This window comes from Miniopterus natalensis, chromosome 9 (genome assembly GCF_054644295.1).
Source record: "Miniopterus natalensis isolate mMinNat1 chromosome 9, mMinNat1.hap1, whole genome shotgun sequence".
Classification (NCBI taxonomy): Eukaryota; Metazoa; Chordata; class Mammalia; order Chiroptera; family Miniopteridae; genus Miniopterus; species Miniopterus natalensis.
The window spans coordinates 23385272-23412719 of NC_142089.1; the positions used below are offsets into that span (position 1 = coordinate 23385272).

Genomic DNA, 27448 nt, shown 5'->3' on the forward strand with positions numbered 1-27448 from the left:
TCAAGCAGTAGTAATACAAGGTAAGGCAAGTGAAGGGGGAAAAGTGGGTATGGGACCATTTGAAGGGGGAAGTCAGGACGAGGTGACATTTGAACTGAGGCCTGAATGAGCAGCCAGTTGTGTGGGGATCTGGAAAAAGAGCAGAACAAGGGTCAATGTCTGCCTTGGCTGGAGGTATTGGTTTGGGGGCTGTTTGCGTATCGATTGGTATGTAAAGCCCTGAGACTGGGTGCTGTCACCTAAGAAAGCCCAGTGCAAAGAGGACTGAGCCTTGGGGCCCATCAGCTTTTAGAATTTGGAAGGGAGATAAGAAAAAATGAATTCGACATAATCCCCACTCTTAAGAAGCTCATAGTCTCATGGGGCAGCAGACTTAGATGAGAGGTAGTAGTTAACCAGTGGGGGGTGAGGGTGGGCGTGGGGAGAAGAGCGTTCCAGACAGACAGTGCCATGTGAACGAGGCAGGAGCCCTGCAGGAGCACAGAACATTTGGGAAGCACAGCAGTTTGATGTTTCTAAGGTGTGCGAGTCGGGGTGTGGTGAGTGGAAATGTTGAGATTGGGGTGAGCCAGGTCACAGGAGGCTTCCTATACCCTAGGAAAGAGTTTAGCTTGAAGTGTTGTCAACCATGGAGTGACATGGTCAGGTCTGAATTTTAGGCAACTACTGAGAACAATGTTTTTGAGGAGATGGCCAGATCTACGGGACCAGAGGGAGGGTAAGAGCTGAACTAGGGCCATGGCAACTGGGGTAGGGGAGGATGGAGTAGTCAGAGCACAGTTCCTGAGCTGCTTATGAGGTACGTGAGCTTCTCAAAGGCGCTCCCACAACAATGCTGAAGTTTGGGAAAGACTGCATGTTATGTGACCTCTTCTACATCTGGAATATAATAGCCCAATAGTGATGGCTCTGAAAAGCCTTGTGGTAAAGATTTTTAAAGAAATCAATACTTTATTTTTTAGAGCAGTTTTAGGTTAACAAGATTGAGTGGAAAGTACAGAGCGTTCCCATACACCCCTGCCTCCTCCTCTTTTGACCTGGCACCAGAGTGGTACATTTGTTACAATGGATGAACCTACATTGACACATCACTGTCATCACAAATCCACAATTTACATCAGGGTTCACTCTTGGTAGTGTATGTTCTATGGGATTTGACAAATGTATAATGACATGAATCCAACACTAGGTTCATACAGAATAGTTTCACCATCCTAACAATCCTGTGTGGTCTGCCTATCCATCCCTTCCTCCCCCCTAACTCCTGGCAACCGCAGTTTTTTTTTTTTTTTTTTTTACAGTTTTCATAGTTGTGCCTTTTTCAGAATGCCATATAGTTGGAATCATACTGTATGTAGAATTTTCAGATTGGCTCGGTTCCCTTAGTAATATGCTTTTAAGTTCCCTCCATGTCTTTTCCTGGCTTGATAGCTCATTTCTTTTTACAACTGAATAATATTCCATCATCTAGATGTACTACAGTTTATCTGTTCACTTAGTGAAGGACATCTTTGTTGCTTCCAAGTTCTGGCAATTATAAAGTTACTATAAACATTTGTGTGCAGGGTTTTGTATGGACATACATTTCCGATTCATTTGGGTAAGTACCACGGAGCATGATTACTGGGCTGGATGATAAGAGTATGTTTAGTTAGGTAAGAAATTCCCAAACTGCCCGCCAAAGTGCCTTTACCATTTCGCATTCTCACCAGCGATGGATGAGAGTTTCCATGGCTACAGATCCTCACTAGCATTTGGTGTTGTAAGTGGTTTGGATTTTGGCCATCCTAATAGGTGTATAGTGATATCTCGTTTTAATTTGCAATTCCTTAATCTGTAATGTTGAACATCTTTTCACATATTTGCTTCTCATCTGTGTTTCTTTTTTGGTAAGGTGTCTGCTCAGGTCTCAAATAGCTGTCTGGTTGTCCTTATGACCCTTACTGAATAATCCCACATTACCCCACTAACTTGAAATGTCACGTTTATAATATATTAAATTTAAATTACCAAGTCTGTCTGTGGGCTTCCAATTTCATTTCACTAATTTATGAGTATATTTTTGGCACTAGTTTTATTTTTATTATTATGCCTCTATTAATACAAGATAATATCTTATTGGTAGGGCAATTCTGACTTCATTATTGTTGGAAATTTTTATTGGTCATTCTGGAACATATACCATTCCAGCTAAACTTTAGAATCATTTAACTTAATAAAAAGAAAAGTTGAGATTTTGACTAGGGAGTATTAAAGTGAAGGAAAGTAACATACTTGGAATGTTGTATTTCAATCCATGAGTAAGGTGTATGTCACTTGTCTATTTAAATAACTTTTATTTATATGCCCCACATAATTCTTGTCTATGCTTAGTCTTGTTTTTCCAATATTTTATTTTGAGAATATTCAAACATACAGAAAAGTTGAAAGAATATTTTTGAGTAGCGGATAGGTGCATGAACTGACTGGATTCAACACTTGCAAGTTGCGTAGTACAGGGGAAGTTAAGTAACTTCTCCAAACCCTAGTTTTCCTATCTGCAGAGTGAGAGTAGTGATAGTACTTACCCCAAGGGGCTGTTAAGAGGACTAGATCAGTTAAAATATGTAATGCACTTGGAGCAAAGCCTCATCTTCTGAACACATTGTGCCAGGGTAGTAGTCTGCTTGGGTTGTTATAACAAAGTATCATAGATTGGGTGGCCTAACAGAAATTTATTTTCTCACAGTTCTGAAGGCTGGAAGTCCCAGATCAAGGTCTAGCAGGGCCAGTTTTCGGTGAGGTCTTTCTTCCTGGCTTGTACACAGTGCCTTCTTCCTAAATTCTCACCATGACCCTTCCTCAGTGCCTGTACCTTCAGAGAGAGAGAGAGAGGGAGCCCTTTGGTGTCTCTTCTCATAAGAACACTAATTCTTATGGGTTTAGGGCCCCACCTATATGATCTCATTTCATCTTAATTATTTCCTTTCGCCAAATACAGCTGCACTGGGGTTAGGGCTTCAACATACGATTTTGGGGGAGTAGGTGGGGAGGCACATTCAATCCATAACAGCTAGCAACTACATAGTTTTATGCTATTTTCTAAATTGTAATTTTTGTAACTACTGATGTAGAAATATGTATTTGGAATGATGTACTACTATTTTGTTGAGGACACAAAACTCAGCAATATAACAGCATTACAGTTTAATCATTTTTGCAAAACAAAATTACATAAAAATGCATGAAAAAAACCATAGCTGCTGTGCGTGTGTGTAGGCATGTGTGTGCACCAAATGTTAGCAATGGTTATCTCTGCTTGGTGAGGTTATAGATAATTATTTTGCTTTTGTGTGTCTTCTGGAATTTCAGAAGTATAAGGAAAGCGATTAACATAAGAATTTATTGGATACTAGAGCAAAAAACTACCCGATCGTGGTATTCTCTTAATAAAACACTGGATTCCATTATATTTTCAGTCTTCCGCGTACCTTTTATAAAGTGACAGTGGTATGGATTCTTTTACACCAACGTTCTTTAGACCAAAAAAATGATACAGATGTTTCCCTTTTATCAGAGGGTTCAAACCTCCCGCCGGAGCATTCACGTGGCTGTTCTGGGCGCTGGGGGGAGCTGGTTCCATTCAGCAGCCTCCGGGAGGGGCGGACCGGGACCGGTGCCGGCTGCGCGCGGCGGGGCTGGGGTCCGCACGCTGCAAACCCAGAGGGGCCGCAGCACCCGCGGGGGCGACCGGGGCGCCCTGCCCCCCTCCCCTTCCCCGGGAGCCACCGCAAGGGCCGCGCAGGCGCAGGGCAGCAGCGCTCTGCGGGAGCGTAAAAACCTTCGTTGCGCGGACACCAGACCCCGCGGGTGCGAACGGGCGCAGTGGTGAGCGGGGACTGTCCGGGGCGTGGGGAGGGGACCGCAGGGAAGCGCAGGTCCCTCCCTCCGGGCGCGGGTGTCGGGCTCAGATCACGGCTGCGAGGGCAGGGCCGGCCCTGGAGAGAGGTTCCCCCTCTCCGCGTAGAGGGAGGAAGCAGGATTAGAGGGGTGACGTGATTTGCCACAGCCCACAAGCGAAGGAGCTGGAATTCAAACCCAGATCCCTTTTTATTCCAAATCTCACACTCTTTCAAGCATAATACTGCTTAAAAACAATTGGGTTTGCTCTTCCCTCCATGCTTCGCGACGCCAGCGTAGCCTTTCGGACCATGCGGGCTGTGCACGCACAGGGTCTCTATTTTTTGTAAAAATTGTTCAGCGGGCCCGGCGGGGTGACTCAGCATCTGCTGAGCATCGACCTGGGATCCAGGAGATCGCGGTTGGATTCTGGTCGGGGCTGTGCCTGGGTTGCTGGCTGGATCCCCCGTGGGGGGCGTGCAGGCGCAGCTGATCAATGACTCTCTCAACATTGGTGTTTCCATCTCCCTCTCTCCCCCTTTTCTCTCTCTGGAATCAATAAAGACATATTTTAAAAAAATTGTTCAGTGGTTCGTGCAAGTTCTAGAATTCTGACCATGGGACGGAGGCTTCCAGATCACTTGCTGACTCCAGTGTTTTCTGTGCAGCATCTCCAGGGAGCACAGAGGTGACACCTGTGGAGCCTCCAGCTGCCTGCTGAGGAGACAGATGGTGCTCAAGATGGAAGGTGGGCCTGGAGAGCCTCGACACTAAAGGGTCCAGACTCCGGATTTGGGCACTGTATGTGGCGCTGCATGTTCCCTGGTTGTGGAGAGGGAAGACACCCATACAACTGTGAAGCCTCCATGTAGTTTTTGGCAGTGTCCTCATCAAAGGTGGAGGAGCCCAGTCAGGGCTCTGCCTTGTGGTGCCAAGGCGGAGAGTCCCCAGGAGGGAGTGCTGAAGCCATCGCTGCAAAGCTCCTGCCCACCCTGCCCACCCAGGCCAGCACCTGGGTGAAGCTGCACCTTCCAAGGAAGGCCAAGGAGGGAGACCCCCCTGGGAGGGTGTGTGTTTGAAGGAGAGGTGAGAATAGACTGATGGGTGGAAGGAAGGAAAAGCAACACCCTCTAGTGTGAGAAGGAAGGTAGACACCTGAGCAGAGGCATATCTTGGGGCAACAGTTGAGTAAGAGGTTTCTAGGGTTCTTGTTTGTGGCTCCTGGCCTGAGATTTTCCTGAGTATTGGCGGTCAGTTCAGCCTAAAACCAGTATTTCAGTGTCATGTCTGTATGTTATTTCTTTTTATCTTCTCCACGGGTATGTGGGGCAGGGTGGACTTGCGTGATTTTACTAATTTTACAGCGAGGAAATGTGAATCAAATGAGAGACCTGGCCAGGTAGTTGGTGGCTAGATCAGAAGTAGAAGGCAGCAGGGAGAGTGCCAGGTAAGCCTGGAGTATCTTGTGTTAGAAAGCAAGGACGGTCTCAGAGACTAATGGACAGTTATCAGATGGATGAAAGAGCCAGGTCCAAGGGGCTTTCACTGGACAAATTTGGGACAGTTTAAGTGTCCAAATTGATTGTAACACCTTGAATAAATAACATTCCACAAGTTCATGATGACATTTAAAATAGAGAAAGAAGGGGAAAAACTCATTTGCCAACATTGGTAGTAATCAAATACACTGATTTCTTACTTTGAAAATAGATTATTATGGGAATGAAGGATGCATTTACCTTGCTTTTTAGATCATTTCCAGTTGTTGATGGAAAGCACTTTACAGAAAAACCTGCCAATAATAAATGTAGATGGAATAATAGAGCATTTTACTGTAAATGAAATAATTGAAAGGTTGATGGGGGACAGGATATTCACATGATGTCAAAGTATCACCCCCACAAATTACTTGCTAGATGCCAAGGAACGAACATACTTTTCCAATGGTGAGATCTGGTGGTCAGATGTTTTTTTTTTATTATTATTTGCATTTATTAATTTAGGAGAGAAAGGGGGGCAGGGGAGAGAGAGAGACATCAATTCGTTTTTCCACTTATTCATGCATTCAAACCCACAATCTTGGAGTATCAGGCCGACGCTGTAACCAGATGAGCTACCAGCCAGGGCTAATGATTTTTCTTAATGTGTAAAAAGTATGAGACAGATACTTAAATTTTCAGTAAAGAAAATTTTGTCAGAAATATGGGCTTGAGATGATATGGTGTTAGAATCCTGTCTTCTTTAATTTTATCTCTTGATATTTGTCCTTATAATAATGCTCTCTTCTTACTCCATTTCCTCTTGCAATTTCACATGGATGAACTCTCCCAATATCTTAGTCACCTCCCGTACTGCTAACAACCTCATTTGATCACTCTTCACTTCCTTTCATATTAGCTTTCTAGGTGGCAGGATCACATTTGAAAATAGTCCAAGCTTCCTATATCTAGTATATATTATTGTTTTTCCATCCTGTTCTCTTTATAGCTATTTCTTTTTTAAAGTGCAATGAATATGGGTCATTTGTATTTTTGGATTTCTTTCAGACTTGGAAAGTAAAATGGAAACCAAAGAGTTAACTTTAAAGAATGACATTTCATGGGAAGAATTACACGATGGTCTAATGATGGAAAGGTCCACAAGAGGAAGCACCTTGTATTCCACACTTGGAAGAGAATCCAAATGTGATAAGTTAGAAAGCCACCAGGAAAACGAAGGAATGGGTGAGGGGCAAATCCCCTTGATCCACAGGAAAACGCTCACTCAGGAGGCAGACCTCAAGAATCTAACAGATTTGAGAAAAGTATTAATGTGAGCTCAGAAGATATTCCAGGACCAGTAGGTCCTCCAAGAAAAAGAGATAATAAATATGACACATCTGGGAAGAGGAGCAGATGCAATTTAGATCTGATGAATCGTTCAAGGAGTTATACAAGAATGAAAACCTTTGAATGTGATATTTGTGAAAAAATCTTCAAACAGCTTATTCACCTTACAGAACACATGAGAATTCATACTGGAGAGAAACCTTTTAGATGTAAAGAATGTGGAAAAGCCTTTAGCCAAAGTTCATCCCTTATTCCACATCAGAGAATCCATACTGGTAAGAAACCCTATGAATGTAAGGAATGTGGGAAAACCTTCAGACATCCATTATCTCTTACTCAACATGTTAGAATTCATATTGGGGAGAAGCCCTATGAATGTGGTGTGTGTGAGAAAGCATTCAGCCAGAGCATTGGGTTGATTCAGCATCTGAGAACTCACATTAGAGAGAAACCTTTTAAATGCAAAAACTGTGGAAAAGCATTTTTCCAGGTTCGAAACCTTAGGCAACATGAGATTATTCATAGTGGTGTGAAACCCTATATTTGTAATGTATGCAGTAAAACCTTCAGCCATAGCATATACCTGACTCAACATCAGAGAACTCATACTGAGGAAAGACCATATAAATGTAAGGAATGTGGGAAAGCCTTTAGCCAAAGAATACATCTTTTCATTCATCAGAGAGTACACACTGGAGTGAAACCTTATGAATGCAATCACTGTGGGAAAGCCTTTAGGCACGATTCATCCTTTGCTAAACATCAGAGAATTCATACTGGAGAAAAACCTTATGATTGTAATGAATGTGGAAAAGCCTTCAGCTGTAATTCATCACTTAGTAGACATTGCAAAGCACATTTAAGAAATACCTTCAGCAATGCCATGTGAAATATGTTCAACATCAAGGAATCCTCATATTAGAGCAAAAGCCTCTAAATTAGTCGTTTTCTGACTTTTGGGTTTCAAAAACCAATTTTTTATTGGTTTGATCCAATTTTACAACTCTTAGTTTTGTCATATTAAATGAAAACACCTGTTATCAGCATTGTTTCAAAGAGGAAAGGACATTTAAAAATATTTAAAAGTATAGGAAGGATATAATCATAAAGAGCAGACCTTTACATTGAATTAAATCAGCTTTATGAAAACCTCCCAAAATTGTCCTTATTTTTCTCATTTCACTATGAGTCAGTGCAAACTTCGTTATGGCAGGTCAGTAATCTGTGGACTGCCTTTTGAGAACCACTGTTTTAAATACCCTTTTAATGAGTCAGAACAAAATGTAATACAGCCTTTTATTATAGCCCTTTATGTGGCTAGAAGAAGCATAAATAAAAATATTGGTTGACTTACTTCTAGAAGATATAATGTTAAAGGGAACTTTCTAGAATTGATAGATAATCTACTGTACGTCTTTAATGGTTTCTTATAGAGAATTGGCAAACTTTTTCTGTAATAAGCCAGATAATAAATATGTTAGGTATTGTGGCCATAAGGCCTCTGTCAGAATTACTCAACTCTACAAATTTGGTGCTAAAGCATTCAGAGACAATACATAAACCAGGGTGTATCAACCTTGGTACTGCTGATATTTGGGGCTAGATACTTTAAAAAAAAAAATTAAAATCTTTTATTGATTTCAGAGAGAGGGAGAGAGATAGGTAGAAGCAACAATGATGAGAGAGTCATTGATCGTCTGCCTCCTGCATGCCCCCTACTGGCGATTGAGCCAGCAACCTGGGCATGTGCCCTGACTGGGAATCGAACTGCAATATCCTGGATCATAGGTCAATGCTCAACCGCTGAGCCACACCAGCTGGGCTGGGGCTAGATACTTTGTTATGGGTGGCTGTCCTGTTCACTGTAGTATGTTTAGCAGTATCTGGCTACAAGATGCCAGTGATAGATGCCAGTAGTTTCCCACCATAGTGAAAACCAAAAGTATCTCCAGACATTCCTAGATGTCCCCTGGGGGGTCAATATTGTCCCTACTTGAGAACTCAGATAAATGAATGGGTATAGCTGTGTTCCAATAAATTTAAAAAACGGGGTTTTGGGTTGCATTTAGCCCAAGGGCTATAGTTTGCCTCTCCTGCTATACAGTATGTAAATGACTAATAATTGCAAGAAACTCATTTAATGTCAAATTAGTATATGTATATCTATGTCATAAGTCTTATCCCCTTATCAATTCCTTTTGTATTTTGTTGCAAGAATATTAAAGAAATCACATTTGTTGTGCAAGACTAGGAATTATTTATGGAGATATTTATACGGACTTCAGTCTTCTGTCTATAATGATGCTTTTTTTGCTCATAAGTACTTTGGGGTATATCTCTAAAACATAATCACAATGCCATTGTTACACCTAAAAAGATTAGGCCATAATTCCTTAATTCATATTGATAACTTTTTGAAGATAGATATATTGAAATTGGTGGCTGCCATTTTAATTCTTTTTAACTTTCCCTTATATAAGTATATATAGATTTGAAAATGTGCTTTCCATTGATTGGGAGGGACTTTAAGATAGCCCCCAGAAACACACATCTAGGCACCCACCAAAGAGGACCAGGGAGAAGGTGATTACAGAGGCCATATTGTAGTAAGGAGATATGAGAGAGAAGAGGAGGAATTGACTAATAGTACTTTACTACACTTAATAGATGCTGCATCCTTTCAAATATAATTGGAGGTAGGTCAAGTTCTACTTATTCTTACATGGCAGAACAATTAAATTGCCTGAGGATTGTAGGTGTAACTATCAAAAGTAAGCTGTAATTCCAGAATGTATAATATCCCTAGATTTTTCTCTATTACTACATTTAATTTTTCTTACTGACCTCTGATTCTTAAGTCCTTGTATGATTTTGATGGGCCAGAGAAGAGAGGGGATACACACTGTTCCTTATGTATGTTATACGACGTTTCTATGGTCTTAGATTCCCTACGAATTGGGTTTCTCTGATTGGTCCTTTCAGTGAAAGGCATGACTATCACTTTTCTCTATAGTCCCTGCCTCAGTGATTTCAGATAGTCTTATGGCATAAAATACCACAGTTCTATTTAACTGCCAAATTCACCTCTCCAGCCCAGACCTACCTCATGAACTCCAGCCTTGTTCTTGACATCGGGCTTTTCCATTAGCTGTTCCTTTAGATATCCTAAACCCTTACCTCCTCATCTTTGCTCAAATATTACCTTTTCACTGAAGCCTATCCTAACCATGCTACTTAATATTGCAACATGTTCCTTACCCCCAAACTGCAAATACTAGATATTTTATATATTTATTATGCTTATTGTTTACTATTGTTTCCCCCTACTAGTATTTAAGCTCCATGAGGGTAGGGATCTGTTTTTTTCACTGAGGTATCACAAGTGCCTACAACAGTGCCTGGCACACAGTTGGGACTCAAAAAACATTTCTTAATTTTAACTGAATTGAATTATGTATCCATGATGACAATAGAGGAAGGTAATCCCTGTATTTTCCTACCTAGATTTTATTGGTGAGATCTTTTTGTTTCCTTTTTTTTTTTTTTTTGCTTTGCAATCGGACAGAATTTTTGGCCTCTAAGAACTATGATTTATAACTGATATACTTTTAAGATAGAAAGGTATTTTTAAGTTAATTTGCTAAAAATACAGTTAAATTTGGCTGATTAATGACAAGAGCTTATTTTTGTTTTGTAAGCACGAGTTTATAAGAAACTAGGGAAGGATAACAGAAAATACAGCAGTGGGAGAGAATACAGCAGCAGATGGGCGATGTCAGCACATTTTTAGTAGTGAGAAAACAGAAGAGTGGTTACTGATTTAGGAGAGCCAGAAGAACAGGATATGGGCAAGAGGAGGTCCCTGGGAAGGCTGAGGCCATGGAGACACTGGTCATCATGGAAGACGAGAGGCTGAAAATCTGGATTTGCTGGAATTCTGTACTTGGATCCTGAGGTCCCCTCACCTACCCCATACAGCGGGCTGCTACATATTCCTCTGTCTCATGCCTTTCTCCATTCTGTTACCACTTCCCCTCATCTCGAGACTGGAAGTTTGTTCACTGGAGGACTAGAGCTGCTCTGGAATCGGGGACACCAGACACAATAGAGACTAGGGCAAGAAGCAGGGCTAAAGTGGAGACTAAGGTAAGGCTGCATGCTGAACAGCAGGACCCTCAGCCCCCTGTGCCAGTGAAAGCCAGGCTCCACCCCTTCACCAGCCCACTCCCCCACCCCCAATTCCCGTTGGAGGAGTCTTCTCTGGAGAGACTGGATGGCACAAAGAAAAGGCAGTGAAATTTGTGGATACTTGAGTGAAAAATTAAGGCCAATGACCCAAATGCTCTGCACGTGTAGACTGAGTTTCCAATCTTCAAAAAGAGAAGAGAAAATGAAGGGTAGGAAATACATGCATACACAAGACAGTTTTTCAGAATTGAAGGTAATGACTCTTGAGACTAAAAGGATCTGTGTTCTCAGCACAGTAAATACAAACAGCTAACACTTATCACGTACCTATAATGTACCAGGCACTGTTGTAAGTACTTTGTATGTATTAACTCTTAATTCTCACAAAAATCCTCTATTATTCTTATTTTACAGATGAGGAAATAGAGTCATGGAGAGTTTAAGCAAGTAAGGGCACCCAGGAAGTAAATGGCAGAGCTGAGGTTTGAACACAGGCAATCTACTTTCAAAATTAAGCTACACCAAGGAATATCAGGATAAAATATTACAACTCCAGGGGAAAAGAGAATGTCCTAAAGGTTTCTGGAGCAAGATGATAGGTCATTTACCTATATGGGAATCAGAATATCCATAGACTTCTCACAAATATGATCAAGCAATGTCTTCAAAATTTTGAGAAAAAATTAGCTTAAGGTTCTTTGCCCAGCCAACCACCATACAAGTGTGAGGGCAAAATGGAGACATTTTTAGATACGCCAAGTGCCCTCCCTCCTCTCCCTACCCAGTTTTTAGCCATATCCTTGCAAACACACTCAACTCCATATATGTATGTTGTCAATACTCTATCTTATATCAGTTCTGGTTGCTATAACAAAAATATCACAGGCTGGGTGGCTTAAAAACAGCAGAAACTTACTGCTCACAGTTTTGGACGCTGGAAGATGACGATCAGTTGAAGATGGTGGAGGTCCTCTTCTTGGTCACAGATTGCCAACTTCTGGATGGGTCCTCACATGGCTAGGGAGCCTTGTGGGGTCTCTTTTATAAGAGCACTAATTCCATTCATGGAGCTACACCTTCATGACCTAAGCACCTTCCAAAGGCCCCACCACCTAAAACCATCACATTGGCTGTTAGGATTTCAACATATGAATTTTGAGGGGACACAAACTTTCAGACCATAGCACACCCGAATTTATATTTCTGAATCTAAACTCGCAAGTCCATTTCTGAACCTGCTTTCTCTCCAGCATTTCTTGTCTCAGTAAATGGAAACATCTAACTGTTCAGTCAGAACCATCCTTGACTACTCTTTCCCTAACACTACATTCAATCCATCAAAAAATTCTGTGAGCTCTATCTTCAAACTATATCTTTTCTCACCTTCATTACCACTTCCCAGTCCAGTCCATGATTTTCTCTCACTTGGATTATTATGCACTTGCATTCCACAGTTTATTCTCCAGATAGCACCCAAATGATTTTTTAATATGTAAGTAAGACCATCTTGCTTCTCAGTTCAAAACTTCAAGGCCAAAACAAACAAACAAACAAACAAACAAACAAACAAACAAACAAACCACTTCAAGGCCTTCCCATTTCTCTCAAAATAGGCCCCGTGTTCTTACTATGGTTTCCCTCAAGCAATACAGCATTCCTTGCTGGTTCATGCATATGCCCACACATGCTTCCACCTCAGGGCCTTTTGCCTGCTACGATGCTCTTTCTCCAGATATCAACATGGTTCATCCACTTCCTGACATCTGTCAGGTCTTGCTCAAATAGCATTTCCTCACAGGACATTCCTTGATTACCTTCTATAAAACAGCTCCCCACTTCTTACAGCTATTCTCTTTTGGTTTGATTATATTTTTATCATTCCTTTCCCCCTCTTTACTAGTCTGAAGTTAGATACTCTACCTCTGTTCTTTTAGTGGTTGCCCTGAAAGGTATAACATGCATTAAAAACTTTTTAACATTATAATAGTCATACAGAAAAGTGCATACATATAAATATTTTAATGAATCTCCAAAATTAAACACATCTGTGTAACCAGCTCAGAGATTAAGAACAGAAATCATAGCATTCCAGCAGCATCCCTCTACCCCCTTCCAGTCGTTTTGCTGAAACATTCACCCAGAGTCTAGTTTCCTTGTGTACCTGTTTATCTTTAATTCTGTACTTAACATTTCTATGAAAACTTATGTGTAGGAAGAATTTAAGGCCTACAATTATAATACTTTCCTCCAGAGAAGATTTGTATTTGCTTTTGTCAGGCATAACAATTTGAGACCAACTGAAACCAAGGTCAAGACTTGAGACAGGTGATTTAACCCCAGTAATTCCACTTCCCATTCATTTTCATCCTGAGGGTGTAGCCTTTTGGGGTCCTAGTTATTGTACAGAGGGTCTTCTATTTCACTCCCTACACATTGTGTTTTATTTATTTTTTCTTCTTTGAAGGCAGAAGGAAAATCACCATTTTCCATTTAGGTGAATGTCTCAGGGCAAAAGCATCTTCCAGTGTTTCAAGTTGGATTACCTCTTCCAAGTTGGATTACCTCCCTGGATCCTGGCTTTCCAGCTTTTGGTCTGGTAATTCTATCTTGCCATCTCTTAGACACCTTGTTATGGGCTGATTGGGTGTCCCCCAAATTCATATGTTGAAACCCTAACCCCCAGTACCCCAGAAGGTGACTATTTAATCACATATTTTAGTGATTAAACATAATCATTTTAAAGAGATAATTGAGTTAAAATGAGGCATTAGGGTGTGCTCTAAACCAATCTGCCTGATGTCTTTATAAGGAGAGGAAATTTGGACAGAGACACGCCAAGGGCATGAAGGCACACAGAGGAAAGACCAGGTGAGGACACAGGGAGAAGGCAATCATTTGAAGCCAAGAAGAAAGGTCTCAGGAGAAATCAACACTGTTGATACCTGGATCCTGGACTTTTGGCCTTCACAACTGTGAGAAAATACATTTCTGTCATTTAAGCCACCCACTTAGTGGTATTTTATGAGAGCTCTAGTAAACAAATACACACCTTTAAAAACATTATATATATGTGTGTGTGTGTGTGTGTGTATGTGTGTACACACACACATATATATATACACATGTATATTCCAGAAATTTCCTTTTAAATATTATTGTTTTCTGAGGTGGGTTGATATAAATATCCTAGCCCACAATTACCAGAGAGAGGAACTCCAGTTATCCTGTCTCCCACTCTACACGCTGCTTCCCTTTTCCTCATAGCCCTTATCACCTGGGATATTATCTATTTTTCTATTTATTTGTTTAATCTCACTGGAATTAAGATCCAAGAAAGCGGGCTGCATTTTGATAACTGCTGTATCCTCAGATCCTGTAACAATGCGGAGCAGATCGTAGGCACTGCGACAGCTGGTGAACGAATGCATGAGGGAATGAATGAATGCATGAGGGAATGAATGAGTGAATGAGTGAATGCATGAGTGAGTAATGAGGGAATGAATGCATGAGTGAGTAATGAGGGAATGAATGCATGAGTGAATGAATGAGTGAATGAATGAGTGAATGCATGAATGAATGAATGAATGAATGAGTGAATGCATGAGTGAGTAATGAGGGAATGAATGCATGAGTGAATGAATGAGTGAATGCATGAGTGAATGAATGAGTGAATGAATGAATGAATGAATGACAGAAGAGGGGCTTCCCCACGGGAGAGCGGGCAGTCCACGCGGTCTCTCGCGACCACCGTCAGGAACCGCGGCCCCGCCGGGAGGCAGCTGCCCCTGGGTCTGCGCAGCCCGGCGGCGCGCGCTCCGTCGCCGCCGGTGCCGGGTTTTCGCGCGCGCCCCGCACCCCCGGCGCGGGCGGCCCCTCCGCGTCCCTCGTGGGCGGAGCCGGCGGCCGGGCGCGCGGACCCCGCCGGAAGACTCGCGGGCGCCGGGCTGGGGGCGGGGCGGCCGCGTGGGTGGGCCGCGCCCGGGCTCCACCCCGGGCAGCGCTAGGGGCGACCGGCGGCGCGGGCGGCTGTGGGGCGCGGGGAGACCGGGGCGCGCCCTGAGGCCGGGGCGCAGGGAGACGCCGGGCGCGCAGCCCAGGAGGCGGGGCGCGGGCTGACCCGGCAGCTGCCGCCGCCCCGGCGTTGAAACCGCAGCCTGCGAGGTGTATCCCAGCCGAGGTCTGCGGGCAGCCGGTGCAGGGAGCCCCTCCCATTGCGGGCCCCAGAGCCCCGCGCCTGGAGGTGCGGCGGGCACAGGCCACGCTGGTGGATGCGGAGCAGCAGCACCCGCCCTAGGCCGCCTCTCGGGGAATTTGGAGAAGACCCACTTCCCGTTCGGGGGCGCCGTGAACGTTGCCGTTTTTTGAAGAATGGTCGTTTTGCGTGGGAATGTGGTCTGTCTGCAGAAGGCTGGGAAAGAACAAAACCTGCTAGCAGTCCTCTACAGAGACCCCTCTGGAGCTGGAAGCCGCGGGAGCAGCGCGCTCACGCCGCGCGCCCGGCCCTGCCGGCGCCCAGGCCCATCCGGCAGCGGGAGGCGCCCCCGCCGTGTCCCGAGTCCGTAAGTACGAGGGGGGCATGTCTGCGAGCAGTGAGAAGGGGCATCTTCCAAAGGAAGCTTCCCTGGCATTAACCGTTCCATAAATGTCTCCACTTTGGCAACAAGACATTTACTTTTTATATATTCAGCAGCAGGATCTTTCCCACATGCGCCAGTCGGTAGGATGCAGAGCCTGTCTCTGCTCCAGTCACAGCTGAAAAAAAGAGATGCCCATAAACCACGTACCCTTCCCCACAAACTTCAAAAAGTTGGGTCGGCCTCCCTTCACGGAGCTAGGACTGATTTTGGGGCCCCGGATATACTGGACCTGTTCGCTGTGGAGCGACCTACCTGCTCGGATGCCAGGGGGCTGGATGAGACAGGCGAAGTGTTTGAGTTTGTTGGGGTTTTTTTTCCCAACACTGCCTGTTAACAGTTCTACAGTAGTCCTCATGATACTCGAAGTACTGTATTTCCTCCATTTGTAGGCATGCTCCTTTCCCCCAATGTTAACATTTTTGAAACCAGGATACATCTTAACAGAGAGGCTAAAAGGACTTGCCCTCTGCTAGGCAGCCACGTGGGTGGTGATGTGTCTTGTCACTGCTCGCCCATGTGAAAATGCAGCCATGTGCAGTTGAGATACTGGAAATGAACTTTAAATTGAGATCTCTTGTTTTTAAAAATAACTTTAAAATACCCTGGCCCAATAGCTCACTTGGTTAGAGCATCCTCCTGATGGGCCAAGGGGTTTCATCCCAGGCGGTAGAACAACAAATGGATATCTCTCCCTCTCTAAAATAATAAACAAACAAACAAACAAACAAACAAAAACTTAAAAAGATAATGCTGTGAAGCAGCATTAAAGCAAAAGTTTTATAGTAATGTTTATTAAAGGTTTACTACGTGCCTGCCATTGTCTCAATTAATCAACTTTACAACCCTATGAAGTACAATTATTATTCTTATTTTATAGATGAAGAAACTGAAGCTCAGATAATTGAAGTGCCTTAGAGCTTTTAAGTGCAAGAGTCAGGATTCTAACCCGGGCTGTCTGATTCCAAAGCTGCCCTCTTTCAAGTCTGTATCCAGGTAGAAGATGCATGCAGCTTATAAGGAGGGAAGTCAAGGCAGGATCCGTGCATGTCTGTGTATCTTTGGCTGTTTGTATATATGTGTATGGAACTGGGAGACAGAGTCACCTCCAAGAGCATTGATTATACTTATTCCCACATTGGTGCCAAATCTTTGTTTTTGGATCTTTTGCAGTTTTAAATATATTTCTGCAAGTTCTGGGTTTCTGGCTATCTGAGGGTGCTCCTGGATCCCTCCTCCCCTGCCTTGTGCTCCTCTAGAAGAAGACAGAGGCATGCACTCAAACCTACACAACCGGCTGCCTCCCAAGGAGGCAGTACTTAATTTGAGACAGGAGTCCGTTTTTCAGACTCACCCAAGTCACATCAGCCTCTAGGAGCCCCCAGGTTCTGGTGCTGCAGGAACATGCCAAAGGAGAGCCCCGAGGACAAGAGACTGTGATCAGAGGAGGACCGCACAACTGTGAAGCTTCTCAGCAGAGGTTCTGGCGGTTTCCTCCCCAGAAGTCGACAAGCCCAACTGGGCAGACATCATCATGCTACAGCAGCTCTTGATCACCCTGCCCACCGAGGCCAGCACCTGGGTGAAGCTGCATCATCCAGATAAGGCCAAGGAGGGGATGCCCCTGTGGGAGGACGTGACGAAGATGTTTGAAGGAGAAGGTGAGAATAGACTGATGGAGGCGGATGGAAGGGGCAGGTCTCTGGGGCTCATGCTTGTGGCTTTTGGGAAGGGGAGAGCTTGAGAGTTCTGGAGTTCTGACCGTGTGGTGATTGCTTCTAGATCCCGCCTCTCCTGCCTTGTTGCTCCTCTAGAATAATACAGAGGCACGCACTCCAATGTACTCCACCTGCTGCCTCCCAAGGAGGCAGTACTTAGGATTGTGCTCTCAGCACGGGCTTCTTGCTGACATGTGCTCCACGCTGCCCCATGCTTCTTGCATCTCCAATACTACATACAGCAGGAAAACAGAACACAAGACGTTCCCCACCAGCAGTTCCCGAGTGTGTAAACGTGATTCATGGACAGCAAAGTCAAAGCTTTTTGCAACCTTAAGCCCTCCAATGGCTTTCCTTCACAAGTTTCAGTCATTTTTGCTCCAAACCAATATCAGTTCTTACCATTTTCCACTGAGAGGAAGGAATGACATGCTTGATTACTTTCATTTTACCTTGAAATATGTGGGTTGAGTGGGAAATATGTCAAAGATTACATATTATTTAGTAGTCTGCTCAGGATAGATGGATAGAGGAATTTGTGTGTTTCACGTGGTCTCTTAATTCATACCTTTAACACTTTAGATTCAGCCAGTATTTATTGTTTTCTAGCTGTGTCAGGCAGGGAATTTACTAAGCATCTTGAGATGGAAAAATGAATAACAATCCCTAATGCTAATTATTAATTGATGGAGATAGACACACCAGGTCAAAATAATAGAAGGTAACGCAGGAAAATGCTATGGTGAACTTCTTTTGGAAGACAAGAGATAGGAAACATTTTTCCAATTCTTATCTGAGAAATTTTTACAAAGCAGATAGCATTGAATTCGGCCTTGAAAGATGTCTAAGTTTTTTTTATGGTTCAGAGAATGGAGACTATTGTAATCTAACTGAGGTCCGTATTCATGTCCAACAGATAATGGTGATTATAGGAAACCAGTGCTGGAAAGATATGCCTCAGGTGGACTGTAGAGTGCCTTGAAGTCCATGGGAAGTGGCTGGATTATTTTCTTGTTGGGAACCTTTGAACAAAGGACTGGCTTGGTAGAGCTGTGCTTTTGTACCAGGATTGACCCTTGGGAAATACTAATACCCAAAACAATGCACTGTAGACCCTCCTCATTAAGGAGGCTCCAGTGTCCTGGAGCCACTCTAAATGTCCCTCTTTGTGAGTGTATTGAGAGAGGAGCCATATTCAGCAGGTCTGCAGGCAGTTTTTCAATTTGGGAGGTTTGGTGAGATGCAAACCTGATGGCTCTTTTCCTTCCCCAGCTCTGCTCTCTCAGGATACTGATGAGACCCAGGGAGAAAGTTTAAAGGATGAAGGGACCTCTGGGGCCAGGACAGCAGAATTCCAGGTCGGTTGGTTTCCCTTCATTTTTTTTGACATGCTTCTTAGTTTTTAAGGCTATAACTTGCCCTTTATTTTTTGGAGTGGGTGGTTGTTGAAGCTAACAGATTCAACCTAGGATACTCAGAGCACAGAAAACAGGGCCATGATGGTAGCAGTTTATCTACTCATAGAAGTTATACCTTCCTCCATGTAACTCTAACATTGTGCTAATTTCTGTAAAGAAAGCAAAATGAATGATACAATTCTAGCCTCCAAAAACCCACAGATACCACTTGGGATCTAAGATAAGCCTCATATTTTTTTGAGTATTTCATACTGAAAAACAAACTTTGTAAGTCAGAAGAAAGCTCTGACATTCTTAGTGAGGTACACATATCACTTTGTGAACTTCATGAGATGACCCTTAGAGTATTTGGAGCAGAGGTCAAACTGCAGCCGAAGAAGTGAGAAGAAATAGGCCACAGGTGCAGGTACAACAGGCTGTCAGAAATGGGTATCCTCACCGCCTGGTGCAAGGATAGGTGAGACAGAAGGAAAATTGTTGAGTAAGTGGAAAAGGAACACTATAAAGGAGATGTTATTTGAGGACAGAAGAGTTTTAAGTGAAAAGAACTTGGGTTCTAAAATTAGATGGTACAAGATTTGAACTCATGTCTTGAATTTACTTGCTTGATGATCTGGGGCAGTATTTTTTAGCTACTTACATTCCCAGTTTTCTCAGCTAATTCAGATGCTAATACCTTTTAGGACTGAAATGCATTCCAGATTTATTTAGAGAAATATGGAAGAAGCAATAATAGCCTAATTATTTAAAAAGTTGTCTCTGCATTGCACTTTTCTGGAATTCCTTGCTTCCTGATATTTATCAAAAACTGATGGGATTCTTAGCACTTGGGACAAGATTAAATTTTAAAAAGTTGAAGTATAATTTATATATAGGATAAAACACTTAAGAAAGTGCATAGTTCTATTTTGACATGTTAAACTCTCTAATTATTGTGATTTTTGTCTCTGTCTCACTTTAGTTCTGCCAATTCTGCTTTATTTTGAATTATGTTATCAGATGCATAAATGTGCGAGATTGTTGTCTTCTTGATGAACTGACCCTTATCATTATGAAATGTCTCTTTATGCCTAGTAATATTCCTTTTCCTGAGGTCCACTTTGTCTGGTCTAATATAGTTCCTCCAGTGTTCTTTTAGTCATTGTTTGCATGGTATAGCCATTTCCATTCTTTTACTTTAACCTCTCATTGTCTTTATATTTAAAGTATGACTTTCTTAAATATAGCTGGGCCTTGCTCGGTTAGTCCATTTACAGTTAACATAATCATTGGTATGGTGGGGTTTAAGTGTACATTCTTGCTCTTTGCTGTTTGTCCCATCTATTCTTTGTTCCTCCTGTCCTGCTTTCTTTTGGATTGAATAGTTTTTCAGTATTCCATTTTATGTCTCCAATGACTTTTTACCTATACTTCTTTGGTTTGTTTTAGTGGTTGCTCTAGCCATTACAATAGGCTTTTTTTTTTTTTTTTAAATATCTTTATTGATTTCAGAGAGAGGAAAGGAGAGGGAGAGAGAGAGATAGAAACATCAATGATGAGAGAGTCACAATCGGTTGCCTAGCCCACAACCCGGGCATGTGCCCTGACAGGGAATCGAACCCTGATCTCCTGGATCCTAGGTCGATGTTCAACTGCTGAGCCACGCCCGGCCAGGCAGGCTTTTTTTTTTTTTTTTTAACATATCACAGTTGCTATGAATTAATATTATACTATTTCACATATAATATGAAAGTCTTATATTTCCATTTACTGTTTCCCATTCTTTGTATATCATAATACGTTTCCCTTTACATGTTATAAACCCCATATTACATTGTAATATGAATAACACTACACTGTGTCATAAAAAAATTAAGAAAATGAGTCTTTCATATGTGCCCATATATTTACCAATTCTGCCATTCTTAATTCCTTCCTTTAGTTCTGAGTTTCTCTCTGACATCATTTCCCTTCAGCCTAAAGAATGTCATTTAGCATATCTTGTAGTGTGGGTGTCCTGATGACAAATTCTCATAGCTTTTGTTGATCAAAAAATGTCTTTATATAGTCTTCCTATGTGAGGATTTCTTACTGGATACAAAATTCTAGGTCGACTGTTCTTTGGTTTAAGCACTTTAAAGATGTTCCATGATCTTTTAGCTTGTATTGTTTGGGATGAGAAGTCAGCTGTTATTCTTATTATTTGCCTATATGTAGTATGTCCTTCTGCTTTTAAAAATAAATGCCAACTTTTCATGTTTTTTTGTTCCTCCTTTCCCACCTTCTTTTGGCTACTTGTACGATCTTCCCTTTTAACTTTACTCTTTAGCAGTTTTACTATGAAGTGCATAGGCATGGATTTCTTTGAATTTATTCCTTTTGGGGCTTGCTGAGCTTCTTAGATCTGTGGGTTGTAAATATTTTAGCCTTTCTCTCTCTCCCCCCCTTCGCTTCCTGACATTTATCATATATATTTACCCATTCTCTTATCTCCTTCTGAGATTCTAATTACTTGTATATTAAATGACTGGATATTATCCAGATTTTTTTCTCTTGGTGCTTCAGTTTTAATAACATCTATTTACCTCTCTTAAGTTTCCCTGATCTTGTCTTAATCAGGATCAAGTCTTCTGTTAAGCCCATCCAATGGATTTTTCATATATTGTATTTTCAGTTGTAGAATTTTCATTCAGTTATTTTTTAGCATTTCTATCTCTCCCCTCATTTACCTCCATATTCTCACCTATTCTATCTATATTTTATTGTAAATTCTTGAGCATATTTTAATAATTGCTTTAAGTTTCTTGTCTTCTAATTTCAATGACTTAGTCACCTATGGGTTTGCTTCTAATGATTTCTATTTTCTTGGTTATATGACCATATTTCTCTCCTTATTCACATGTCTAACAATTTTTTATTGTAGTTTAGATAATGTATATAAAAGAACAATGGAGGATTTTATATATATATAGTTTGTTTCATTCAGTTTATTTCTAAGAGATTCTAAGACCTTTCCTCTGGTGGTTAAGATGGGGGACTGATTATTCATATTCCTGCTATAGCTGTAGAGTTCTGGCTGAGCTCTGGCTGAGACACAGCTTTGATTGAGTTCACTTCTGATTAACTCAGCTACCAGTGCCCTACGACACCACTGCAGAGAGGCTGATCTTTTTTATCTCTTCAGTATTTGAGCTAGGAAGGGGTTAGACTACACTTCCAGAAGGTTTTATTCATCTTTGCATTAAATTCCAGCAGGGCCCCAGAATTTAAGCTCAGCAGGAATGCATTGGCCTTTGTGACTGTAAGTGCTAAAAGCCTCTCTTCTCTCTCTCTCTCTGTTCCCTGGGTCTCTCTGATCTCATCTTCTTCCACTCTCCCCTTTACTAACCTGCCTCCAGTGATGTTGTTCACTTTTCTGCTCATCAAACAAGCAAATGACACTGTCACCTTAGTTTTTTTGCACCTGTCTGGAATACTCGCCCCTTAGATTTCCACAAAACTCTCTCTCACTGAATTCACATCTCTGGTTAAATATTACCCTTTTAGAGAGGCCTTCCCCCATCATCCTCCATAGAAGATCATCCCTACCCTCACTGTGGCTCTCCCTATTCCCCTTATCCTGCTTAATTTATTCTAAGGCATATATGACCATCTGCCCTTCTATGTATTGACTTGTTTATGGTAATCTCCAGAGACTCTCCAAACAGATCCAGAGGAAGCTCCCAGTAAAACTAGTTTAGAATCCCTCAGAATTTAGAATGCTATCAGAACTCCATGGGCATTGATGGAGGTGGTCTTTGGTTGAAAAGCAGTGTATTTGATATTCTAGGAAATGCTGACCTTCAAGGACATATCTGTGAACTTCACCCAGGAGGAGTGGGGGCAGCTGGCCCCTGTGCACCGGAATCTGTACCGGGAGGTGATGCTGGAGAACTATGGGAACCTGGTCTCAGTGGGTAAGGATGGGCTCAGTGTTTATCCAGAATCTGGCCCATTACAGGAGAGGCATTATTTCTCAATTGTTAAATGCCCTGAATTCCCTGGATCTTGGCCTTGGGTTCTGTGCTAGAGATGTCTCATTCCTTTGAAAATCAAGCCACGCCATATCTGATTCTCCCCCCTTTACTTTGTAGAGCTAAAATCAAAAGGCATGCTGAGGTGCCCCTTTCCATTTTCAGAGATCCTAGGACTGGAACTAAATTCTGGGGATGGTTCTTAGGCCTCAACATAAACATTCATACTCTCTTTTTACTCCATAAGCAGGATACGAGTTTTCCAAACCTAGGGTGATTTCCAAGTTGGAGAAAGGAGAAGAGCCATGGATAACAGAGAAAGAAGGCCCAGGACATCCTAGTTCAGGTGAGCCAAGGCAGACAGTACCGTTTCATATGTAGGCCAGAGTGCCCAGAGTCTTCTTAGGCTGTGGGGAAGGGTGAGGCCCCTGGACAGGGCATTCACTAAACCGACTTCACCCCTCCCTCTGCCACCCCTTTGCTTCACTTGACCTTGCAAACATCTCTCTGGAGTTGGAAGGAAGAGAAGTCTTGTCCTCATTAAGATTAAACTTGATTTTCCCTCTTTCTTCACTATGTGGTCTCTCCTCACAGAAAACAGATCTCTGTTCAGGACTTTCACTGCATTCTACAAATCTTTAAAGTTCTTTCATTCTATTTCCACTTTCACCAACTTTAATTTTATAATCCCAGCTTCGATTCTCACTCTTTTTAACTCACATATTTTAATTTTTTGTAACAATTACTTTATGAAAACTTCTGTAAGAGAAATTACCGCAGGATACCTTCTCAAATTCAGTGGTCTTCAACAATCTCCTTAAACTTTGTCATATTATGAAAATTTTTGATGTTTAGAAAAGCATAGTGAACATTGTAACAAGTTTCATTGGAGCTTCCACCTCAGTTAAGGACTGAACCAGACTTCAAGCCTTGTTCCCCTGCCACCTTTTGAAATAACCAGCCCTTCTGAGTTTAAAGATTACTATTCCCACATGTGTCTTCATACTTTTACTGTATATATATCCCTAAACAATGTAGAGCATTGTTTTGCATATTCTTCTCTAAATAAATGGTATGTGTGCTCTTTGCACTTACTTTTCTCATTCAACCCTGTTTGTATTTAACCATGTTCATTCATTCCTGTTGAATCATTGAACCGTTAATTATCTACTTTCCTGTTCATAGGTCTTTCTACTGTTTCTAAATTTGGATGTTACAAAGATGCAGTAAATCGTCATGCATGTATTCTCTTGTGTACACATGCAAGTGTTTCTCTGAGCTATTTGGCAGAAGCAAAGTTGTTGGGTCATGGAGTATAATGTGCTCCATCACTTCTCAAGGACTTACCAGACTGCTCTCAGTTGCATCCATTTGTTCTCCCATCAGCAGGGTGTAAGAGTTTCCAGAATTCAGCATCTTTGCCAACATATGGCACTGACAGACTGAGATTTTTGTAAGTTTAGTGGCTGAATATGGTATCTCGTTATTTCTGTCATTTTCCTGGTTACTAGGGAGAGGGAGCTTATGTTTAAATATAATGAAAATCTCATGTACTTCATATGTATTGTTATCTAAATCTTTATAGTAATTGAGTTTTCAAATCATAAAGAATATGAGTTATTTTTATTTTTTGTGTGTTTCTTTCAGGCTTGAAGAGTAAAACAGAAACCAATACGTCAGCTGCAAGGAATGACATTTTACAGGAACAGTTATATCAAGGCATTATGATGGAAAGGTTCATGAGGGGTGATGTCACGGAATCCACATTGAGGAAAGTCTCCAAATATAACGAGTTAGAAAGGGATCAGGACACCCATGGAAGAGATGTAAGACAAGCCACCTTGACCCACAAGAAGAGGGGCCAAGAAACTAACAGATTTGGGGAAAATACTGTGAGCTCAAATATTCTTATAGAACAGAGGTACTGTAAATATGACACACTTAGACAGAGGAACAAATACAAAATAGATCTGATGAATCATCCAGCGAGTTACATAAGAACAAAAACCTATGAATGTAATATATGTGAAAAAATCTTCAAACAACCCATTCATCTTACTGAACACATGAGAATTCATACTGGCGAGAAACCTTTCAGATGTAAGGAATGTGGAAGGGCCTTTAGTCAAAGCGCATCTCTTAATACCCACCAGAGAATCCATACTGGTGAGAAACCCTTTGAATGTGAAGAATGTGGCAAAACCTTCAGGCATCGCTCCTCCCTTAATCAGCATCACAGAACTCACACTGGGGAGAAACCCTATGTATGTGATAAGTGTCAGAAAGCTTTCAGCCAGAACATTAGCTTGATCCAACATTTGAGAACTCATTCTGGAGAGAAACCCTTTACATGCAATGAATGTGGGAAAACCTTTCGACAAATTAGGCACCTTAGTGAACATGTAAGAATTCATACTGGGGAGAAGCCCTATGCGTGCACTGCATGTTGTAAAACCTTTAGTCATAGAGCGTATCTAACACATCACCAGAGAATCCATACTGGGGAGAGACCTTACAAATGTAAAGAATGTGGGAAAGCCTTTAGGCAGAGGATCCACCTTAGCAACCATAAAACTGTTCATACAGGAGTGAAAGCATATGAATGCACCCGCTGTGGGAAAGCCTATAGGCATGACTCGTCCTTTAAAAAACACCAGAGACATCACACTGGAGAAAAACCTTATGAATGTACTGAATGTGGAAAAGCCTTCAGCTATAATTCATCACTTACTCGGCACCATGAAATACACAGGAGGAATGCTCTCAGAAATAATGTGTAAAAATAATTTATATATATAAAAAAAAGATTATCCAACATGAGAACAAAAGCCAAGTCCAAATCAGTGATTCTATGCTTTTAAATTTCTGGACTCTAAACTTGAGTTATTGATATAATGATGCCAACTTCTAATTTTGCCCGTTGTGTAAATAAACAGTACATTGATAACTACTATCTATTAACACCTCCATACAAAGTACCTAATCCAGAATAAAGGATGCTCCTTCCAACTAAATTCAGCAATATGAAAAATTCACACATTATTATTATTTTTCTGATTTCATGGTAGATTATTAAATTATTATTCATTGGCATTCACTGACTTACAGATCATCATTTGGGAACTACTGTTTAAAATGTCACCGCCCCCATGTTTTAAGTTAAAATTTTACTTTTTTTAATGGGGAAAACTTTCATATAGTACAAAGTTTGTAAGGCACAGACAGTTCTATAAGTGAGAAGTCTCTTTTCTCCATCCCCCACCACCAAATTCTACCTAAAAGCAACCATTTTTTATAACTAATTTTTTTGTGTACCCTTCCAGAGATTTTTCTATTTATATCTAAGAGAATACAAATATACACTTTTTCTTTTTAAGCGTAAATGGTAACCTCCTATACAAATGCATCTGCACATTACTTTTATCATTTAATTATAACATGGAGGTCATTCCACATTAGTAAAGTGCTCACTCGTTCTTTTTTACAGCAAGATAATATTCCATGTTTTGAATGTACTTTATTATTTTTTTAAATATTTATTTTAATACAAAATGTTTTTTAATCCTCACCTGAGGGTTTTAAAAAAATATATATCTTTATTGATTTCAGAGAGAGGAAAGGAGAGGGAGAGAGAGAAATAGAAACAATGATGAGAGAGTCATTGATCGGCTGCCTCCTGCACACCCCTGGCTGGGGATTGAGCCTGCAACCCGGGCATGTGCCCTGACCGGGAATCGGACCCCGATCACCTGGATCCTAGGTCGATGCTCAACCACTGAGCCATGCCCGGCCGGGCAACAAGGATATTTTTTCCATTGATTTTCAGGGAGTGGAAGGGAAGGGAGAAGGGAAAGAGAGAGAGGGAGAAACATTGATGTGTGATGTGTGTCTCATACCGATTGGTTGTGTCCCAAACTTGCCTGACTGGCCTGGGGACTGAACCTGCAGCCCAGGTACATGCCCTTGACCTGGAATTGAACCCATGACCCTCTGGTGTACAGGCTGACACTCTAACCACTGGGCCACACTGGCCAGGGCTGAATGTACTTAGCCAGTGCACTACAGATGGACTTTTGAATTTCTAATCTTTTGTTTATATGATGAGATGAATAGTCATATATTTTTACTTCTCACATATGTAAGTATACATGTAGGGTAAATTTCTAAAACTGGAATTTCAGTGCTAGAGTGTGTGCATTTGTATGATGGATATTGCCAAATTGACCTTCATAGAGGTTGGACCAATTTATTTTCCACCAGCAAGATATAAAACTCCATGTCTGGTGCTGAACTCCATGTCTTAAACTCCATGTCTTAGACTGGCAGCCCTATCAGCCACCTGTGTCAGCCTGTCACAGTAACATAGCCTGGAAGTACTGGCTGAGCTGGATCAGCACATGACATCCCTGGAGCCAGAGTGGAATCTGTATCTTATCTAATAGCCAAGCCCATCAAAGTCTCAGGAACAAAAGGAGAAGACACTTTTCCACCAACTGTTCTAGTCCCTGGGAGACAAAAGAAGTAGGACATGGCTTTCTAATTAATAAGCTATGAGTGAGAGCATGAATTAGTTAACATTGCTTATTATGTTGTGAAAACTGAGCAAGGTCACGACCACAGTGATTTTGTATGTGTTCATTTTTCAGTCTGGTAAAATTTTATTAAAATGTTCATGATTCTCCATTCACTTTTCTCCTTCCCATATGGGCTTTAAACTGAATGTACAGGGTGGGCAAAGTAGGTCTACAGTTGTGAGTACATGAAACAATTTATTCTTGTATTATTTATTTG

General features: G+C 41.7%; 2 protein-coding genes across 3 annotated transcripts; both read left to right on the forward strand.

Annotated features, from left to right (window-relative positions):
• Positions 1-1616: 1616 nt before the first annotated feature.
• Positions 1617-8403, forward strand: ZFP69B (ZFP69 zinc finger protein B). The gene is made up of 2 exons (XM_087820602.1): positions 1617-1641; positions 6608-8403. The coding sequence occupies exons 1-2, from the start codon at positions 1617-1619 to the stop codon at positions 7594-7596; spliced, it is 1014 nt and encodes a 337-aa protein (XP_087676728.1). The 3' UTR covers positions 7597-8403.
• A 6736-nt stretch (positions 8404-15139) lies between these two features.
• LOC107531183 (zinc finger protein 69 homolog) lies at positions 15140-25607 on the forward strand. Of its 2 annotated transcripts, XM_087820340.1 has the most exons (6): positions 15140-15454; positions 16703-17190; positions 18520-18605; positions 22474-22600; positions 22905-23003; positions 24305-25607. In XM_087820340.1, exons 2-6 carry the CDS (start codon positions 17064-17066, stop codon positions 25435-25437), a joined length of 1572 nt encoding a protein of 523 aa, XP_087676466.1. In that variant the 5' UTR covers positions 15140-15454; positions 16703-17063; the 3' UTR covers positions 25438-25607. The 2 variants fall into 2 exon arrangements, with proteins under 2 accessions (XP_087676466.1, XP_016060680.2); XM_016205194.2 differs by lacking the exon at positions 15140-15454 and having other exon boundaries at positions 15605-17190; positions 22908-23003.
• The last annotated feature ends 1841 nt before the right edge of the window (positions 25608-27448 follow it).